The sequence below is a fragment of the Enhydra lutris genome, unplaced genomic scaffold (assembly GCF_002288905.1).
Source record: "Enhydra lutris kenyoni isolate GAN:26980312 unplaced genomic scaffold, ASM228890v2 scaffoldscaffold19, whole genome shotgun sequence".
Classification (NCBI taxonomy): Eukaryota; Metazoa; Chordata; class Mammalia; order Carnivora; family Mustelidae; genus Enhydra; species Enhydra lutris.
The window spans coordinates 26,099,139-26,106,597 of record NW_019154103.1 but is presented as its reverse complement, the minus strand read 5'-3'; the positions used below and the strand labels follow the sequence as shown (position 1 = coordinate 26,106,597).

Here is a 7,459-nt window from a genome sequence, read left to right as displayed (position 1 = left end):
AAAAAATGAAATCTTGCCATTTGCAACGACATGGATGGAACTAGGGGGTATTATGCTAAGTGCAATAAGTCAATCAGAGAAAGACAATTATCATAAGATCTCTCTGATATAAGGAATTTGAAAGGCAGGGCGGGGGATCGTGGGGAGAAGGGAGGGAAAAACAAAACAAGATGGGACCGGGGAGGGCGACAAACCATAAGAGACTCTTAATCTCAAGAAACAAACCATAAGAGACTCTTAATCTCAAGAAACAAGACTCTTAATCTGATGGTTGCTGGAGGGGAGGAGGGTGGGAGGGATAGGGTGGCTGGGTGATGGAGACTGGGGAGGGTATGTGCTATGGTGAGTGCTATGTATTGTGTTACACGGATGATTCACAGACCTGTACCCTGAAGCAAATAATACATTATATGTCAATAAAAAATAAATAAGTGGTAGTCACTGTAAGATGAGTATTCCCATGAACACCTGGGGATCTGATGAAATTATTCTTTAAAAAGAAAACTATTCATAGTAACCTACACTGATGGACTCATTTGCTTATGTAATTTGAGACACAGCCTTCCTCTTAGCTAGATCACCTTTTATTAAATAATTTACCTCCTGATTGATATACAGGCAAAACCCCTCTTTGAATTTTAAAAGAGAACCTTGCTTTACACATGTATGTAAAGTCTGATTGCTGGCTTTTAATTTATATCAGCCATATAACAAAATATCAGCTTCATTTTAATACAACACAACACATTTCTTTCTGTTGAAGACATTGAGTAGTTTTCACTGTATCTGTGGTTTGTGTAATTATTACAAAAGTTGTATACAAAACCCTCCAAGTATGCAAAAATTCCAAAATACACTCTGACAGCTAATGCTCTGAAAACACTTTATTACACAAATTACATTCAGATTCTGAAAATAGTGTTCTAACAGTGTAACCATCTAAAAATAAGACATCCCAAAAACACACCAACTGAAGAAGAAAATTAAAAAATGAATTTAAATAGAGACTTTTTTCTTTCCCTCATTGCAATATAATGTTAGTGATTTTAAAAAAATAGAAGGAGATTTAGCAGCTTTGTCCTCATGTAGCACAAAGTTTCTCTTTACTGCCACAGGCTGAGAATGCTGAACAGGAAAGGCACCAAAGACAGACATCGGCAATGGAAGTGCTATTGGGAAAATACTGTGTTCAAGCAGAGAAAGGGGTTATTTACATCTACAGAAGAGTCTCGAAAATGTAAATGAGCAAACCTTCCATCATTAAATTAGTAGTGTGATGGAAGAAGAGGACCGTTTCTCTAGTCTATGTTCATAGAAGGACAATGGCACTGTTATGAACTTTTAGGAAACTCCCCAACTAGAAACAGAAGCCAACTCAATCAAAACAAAGGAAATAAAATGTGTCCAGTCCCACACAGACTAGTACAGTTTACAGTTAAATACGCAAAACCCTAAACGTGCTAAAGGGAAAGGAATCTGGTGTTCTTGGAAAATCTCGTGAACCTAAATCAAAGACGGGTTTTCAGGAGGAAGACAGCGAGGGTGCAGGCAGAGGTGCGGAGTACTCCTCTTCGGACTCACTTCCATCATCCTCGTCTTTCTCTTGGTCGCTTCCCTCGGTGCTAAGGCGGTCAAACCCTTTCCGGCTGTAGCTCTTCCGGCTTGCGAAGAAATTTCCAAGGTTTAAGCCTCCACCGCCCTTTCCTGAAGAAAGCACACAATGACATGGAACTGAGGTCAAGTTTGCACAAATGATTCTCTGTCTTCTTGTGGATTCTTTTTTTTTTTTAAACATTTTTTTAAAAGATTTTATTTATTTGACAGAGAGAGAGAGAGAGATCACAAGTTAGGCAGAGAGGCAGGCAGAGGGAGAGGGCGAAGCAGGCTCCCTGACAAGCAGAGAGCCCGATGCGGGGCTCGATCCCAGGACCCTCAGATCATGACCTGAGCCGAAGGCAGAGGCTTTAATCCATGGAGCCACCCAGGTGCCCCTTCTTTTAGATTCTTAAATGATAAATTATAAGTTATAATGCCAAAGGGTAGATATTAGTAAAAAACAAAGCAAAACAAAAATGTGACAGAGAGATACTTATTCTATAGGGTCAGAAAGATATTACTCCACACATTTATTAAAATAAATAAGAAAGGGGCACCTGGGTGGCTTGCTCAGTCGGTTAAGCGTCTGCCTTCAGCTCAGGTCATGATCCCAGGGTCCTGGGATCGAGCCCTGTGTCAGCCCTTTGCTCAATAGGGAGTCTGCTTTTCCCTCTTTCTCTCTCTCTCAAATAAATAAATAAAGCCTTTAAAAAATAAAATAAAATTGGGACGCCTGGGTGGCTCAGTTGGTTAAGCAGCTGCCTTCGGCTCAGGTCATGATCCCAGTGTCCTGGGATCGAGTCCCACATCGGGCTCCTTGCTCGTCAGGGAGCCTGCTTCTCCCTCTGCCTCTGCCTGCCATTCTGTCTGCCTGTGCTCGCTCTCTCTCTGACAAATAAATAAATAAAATCTTTAAAATAAATAAATAAATAAATAAATAAAATAAAATAAATAAAAAAGCTCCCCAGGATTATATATGTGTTTCTGTAGGACTACTTCAGATTCATTTTTCAGGATCTCTGGAACTGGCATCCCTCAAGGAGCTCTTCATTTCAATGACTATATGAAAAGGTCATCTTCACTACGACAAGCACTGACAGGCCGACAGGAGTGACAGAAAATTTACTGAAGACAAATGAAGCCAGATAAAAGACAGGCGAAGAAAATTAGATGATACAGAAAGGCAAAGCAGAAAAAACTGAAACTCGGAAATCTGCTACCAGAGCCACACGCTTTGGTTTTAGTTGATGGTTTGCATTCTGCACTTAACATTGCTGTGCTGCACATGAGGAGTTTAATTTTCCGAGAGAAAATAAGAAATATCTCCTTGCTCTATAAAGGACATGAGCTTGTTGACTTTGAGCCAAATGTGAAGGATTCTGAAAGGTCACAGGCATACCTCTAAGTCTTCCGAGTACTCTTCCTGAACTTGCCTCAAGTTTGTGTTCAGAATCTGCTAGAAAGAGATGGCACATTTCAAAATGAGTCCCAATCGCCCTCCTCAACCACGGGTTCAACTTTCAAAACAAAATCAGGAATTCATAGACAATTAAAAACAAGGCCTGGCTCTTGTCTGTATGCAATTCTAAGGGGGGGAAGAAAGGCAATATATTCTTGTGATAGTATCTAAGGGCCAGAGCTGGGTTTGACTCCTGCCCGTGTCTTCACAGCCTGTGCAGTCTCAGTAAGTTGCTTCTCTGAGTCTCGGTTTTCTCCTCAGAGAAAACAGGGATTAACGATGATCCCTACCTATCTGCCAGGTTTAGACAGGATACTCCATGTGAAGTGCTTAGAACCGTGCCTGGTACACATACAGTACGTGGTCAATAAATATTAGTCACTTTTTCTTAGGACAAGATTAAATTACCAAGAATTTATAATAATTTGGAAACTCTGATTATTATAACTTAGGAGCGTTTGTCTTTGGCTTTCGTCTTTCCATTAAGAACACAACCTGTCCTGCTTGAGAAAGCTTTGGATCCATGTAGATCATTTCTTTTTTTTATAAAAGACTTAACTGAAGGCAAGGACCTGAATATTTTCAGCCATAAAGTTGAAATGGCACTGCCCATCTCCATGAAGGACGGACTTTCCTTCTTTATTGGGAGGGTAGAGGTGGGCCAGGACTCTCAGCCGACTTCATTTTCATTCTCTATCTCTGCATTTTTCATCCTGGCTTCCCTGAAGGGCTGCCCCCTTCAGGGTTGTGGTCATGGAAGTGAGGCTCGGGGTTCTCCTGTGAAGTCCCTAGCCAGGAGTAGAGGCAGCATCGTGAAAAAAGCTAGCAAGCAGATGACAGTGGAAACGTCGTTAAGAGTGAGTGTGGAGAGAAACAGGGAAGAAGGGAAGACTCTGCTAAGACTGTTAGCTAAAAAAATAAGACTGTAAGTTCGATGAGGATGCAGGGCAGTCCTCAGCTGGCTTTGTATCCTCTGTGCCTAGCACAGTGTCTGTTGTGGAGCTGACATGCAAAGTACAGGCTGAATAACTATGGAAGGTCTTTGATGAGGGCTACTAAAAAGTCTCACGGGCTGGACAAGCTCTATCCAGAACAAATGCTGTAAGAAGGTGAGAGGCTGACCTACTTTTAGAATTAAATGTACTAGATGGAACCATATAAAACTGCAATTTTTCTAAATAAAACATGATTGAGGAACGGTAATTTCATACGGTGTGACCTGGGTCTCTGCCTTCCCAACAGCCTCCTGCGAACTCAGTGTTCTGTAGGAGTGCCATGTCCCCGGTGCTTAACAGCAAACAGGAGAGGCCAAGCCTTCCCGACTCCCCAGCCACTCCTTCCAGTGTGGGTGGATGGCCAACATGACTGCTACTTGCCCCTGGGTCCTGTGTGTTCCTGATCCCCTGTGTACTTATTACTGCACTTACCACCGTCTATCGTTACCTTTCTATGTCACCTCATTTTTTATGTGTCAGCTCTTCTGGGAGCTCCATTTTTTGATTCAGTCATTTTTTCAATGACTATTTATCAAAGCCCGAGAGCCAGGAACTGTTACTTGAGCTGAGGATACATGGGTAAACAAGCAAACATGGGAGATTCTTGCTTTCAGAAGCTTCCATCTAACTCCGTAAAGACAATGGCTGTGTTTGTCTTTGCCCCCTGCTCACCGCAGTACCATACCCTTAACAGGGGCTCAAAAGTTCTTTTTTGAAGAGTTAACTGTATTTTTTTGCAGAGCTTTATCGATTGCAGATGAAAAGCAAACCAGTCCTAGAAAAATTTGCTTTCACCACTTATTAAATGAATTCCTCTGTTTTTTGTTTCTGTGTCCTTTTCTGTGTCAGGGCTTTGCCATGGGCACTGAATCCCTGCCACGGTCGCTTTGGCCTGAAATAGAATCAGATGCTATTTCTTGATCAAATGCTGACTCCCACCCTGGCCCATGGATTCCTTCCTAGACGCAGCTGTAGACTCTTGCCTTAGGACATGAGGATCCAGCCAAGAGACGGCTCCTGAGAGGTGAGAATCTTGGGTTGGATTATTTCTTTGTTTATCTGAATGTCTCGAAAGGAATTCAGCTCCTGGGTCCTATACAATGATGATGATTTCATAAAATACTGACTCCAGTACCGGACCATGCCTTGTTTGGTAAAGGAAGGCTGATGGCCTGACTTGTGCCTATTTAAAAACTACCAAATGGTGTATTATAGAAATAGCTGGTTTCTGGAGAAAGTTGAGGTTCAAGACAGGTATCCTCCATGACTTCTTAGGACTTTTGTCCTTTATTATCAATGACTGTTTCTCGTAATCATTGGTGGTATTAACTGAGCACTTACAATGTGACAGAGACTATGATAAATGCTTTATGTTTATTATTTCATTTAATCCTCACACAATCTCCTGAGTTTTTTTATTCCCACTTTGTAGGTGAAGAAACTATGGCTTGGGAAGATTAAGTAACTTGCCCAAGGTCATGCAGCTAGGAGCTAAAGCCAGGACTAGTAGGGGAAAAGACAACTCCCAAATGCCTGACCCAGGTATTTTCAGAAGTGGGCCTGTTTCTAACACCAAGGATCTCCTCCTTCCTGATCCTAATTTATACTGACTACTTATCTGCACAGTTTTGTATGGAGACATTAACTGGGCTTACGCCAATTGCTAAAAGGCAGTATTAAAGGTTATATTTTAATCTAACTATCCAAATTTCTGAGGCTTCAGATATTTTCCTACTATGATACTAACTGCAGACAATATATGGAACATACATAATAACACCAAAAAAGGCAGAGAGCACTTAAAAAAAAAAAAAAAAACACTGAAAAAAATCACGACAAGACTTTTGAGGATAATCAGGCCAAACACTCTTTCAAAGGTAGGTTCCAAGTTCAAGGGGCTCATTTTACTTGCCTCCAAAGGCCTTTGATTTTTTCCACCGAATATATAAGGCAATGGCCAGCAGGACAACCACAGGAATAACCAGAAGGGTTGTAATGAGAACAATGGGCACTCCCAAGCCCGGCTCTTTGATCAGTTTCTGTTTCTCTTGCATCTTCTGCAACTCTGTGGAGGCGGGTTTGTTCTCCATTTTGGTTTCAACAACTGCCTCGGATTCTTCGGGGAAAAAAGAGTTCACAATATTCAACTGACTCAAAGACTCCAAAACCCTCCCACCCACCCCTACCCAGGCAAATCAACAACTGCTCATAAAGAACTTGTTGAGGTCAATGCATGTGGGGGTTCACATTTCAGTATCTGAATCTACCAAGCTACCAGGCCACAATTAACTGCTGTGATTAGTACTTTCCACTCAGTGGTTTTGTACCTCTCAATTGGTTTGAGTCTGCCCTTTGTTTCCTCTTGAGCTAGAATTCCATAAAATAGGTATCTTCCTTTTGCATTTTTTTTTCAAGGTTGAAATTAACAGGCAGCAATGGCGCAGGGCAAAGAACTGGTGTGCGTACTGGAGTTACATAAATCTGAACTGAAATCCCAGGTCGCCTACAGAACTAGCTGTGTAACTTTGGGCAAGTTACTTAAATGGTCTGGGCCTTCGCAACCTCATCTGTAGAACTGTGACGATAAAAAAACACCTCCTTCATAAAACTGTTGAGTGTAAATGTTTATCTTAGAGAAGGTGCTTAAGAAATCTCTTTCCTTGACTCTGAAGTTTTTGAATCTTGTTAATGTTCAATGAATTACTGGGACGTCACATGCATTGTTGCACACATTAACTCTAGGATTACAAACTGGAAAAATAACCTTTTCAGTTTCTTTTATACAGCTCCCAGCAAGCCATGAGGGTACACAGATGTATGGTATATCCTGTTGTTGTTGATGAAAATAGTTTATAGAACAATTCTCTGACACTGACCAGCGTTGGGCAGATACTGGGCCGACAGTGCTTTGTGGGAACTGATACAATGACACCATATAAGCTGCTTCAGGGATTTTAATAACTACTGACTTGAAAATGAGGTTGAGCCTTGCGATGTTCTTGCCCTCCCGAAGCAAATACGTGTACTCGTACAAAAACCCGAGTGTGCCAAGGCCAGCAGTTACAACCACATGTTTGCCCAAAGGCTCACAAGATTTCTGGAAGTTCAGTTTTTCGGTGTGCCCTTCTGCCCTACGATACAGAGTGTATCACATGGCCTCAGGGAACTTCTGACCAAGTGGCAGGAATAGGTGGTTTAACACTATCAGAAAATCTTGGGTTGGGGCGCCTGGGTGGCTCAGTGGGTTAAGCCGCTGCCTTCGGCTCAGGTCATGATCCCAGGTCCTGGGTTCAAGCCCCACGTCGGGCTTTCTGCTCAACAGGGAGCCTGCTTCCTCCTCTCTCTCTGCCTGCCTCTCTGCCTACTTGTGATTTCTCTCTGTCAAATAAATAAATAAATCTTTAAAAAA

The 7,459-nt window shown here is 41.9% G+C and overlaps 1 protein-coding gene across 9 annotated transcripts in view; it reads right to left on the bottom strand.

Moving 5' to 3' along the window:
• Positions 1–568: 568 nt before the first annotated feature.
• LOC111148403 (peptidylglycine alpha-amidating monooxygenase) overlaps positions 569–7,459 on the bottom strand; it is a 159,255-nt gene continuing 152,364 nt past the window's right edge. For 3 of the 9 annotated variants that reach the window (XM_022504919.1, XM_022504923.1, XM_022504925.1), the window contains 3 exons: positions 5,963–6,166; positions 2,996–3,052; positions 569–1,704 (listed from right to left, as the gene is read on the bottom strand). In XM_022504919.1, coding sequence (XP_022360627.1) covers positions 1,523–1,704; positions 2,996–3,052; positions 5,963–6,166 — 443 coding nt within the window. In that variant the 3' untranslated portion in view covers positions 569–1,522. The remainder of the gene's footprint in view (positions 1,705–2,995; positions 3,053–5,962; positions 6,167–7,459) is intronic. The other 6 variants (XM_022504920.1, XM_022504926.1, XM_022504921.1 and 3 more) reach the window with 4 other exon arrangements.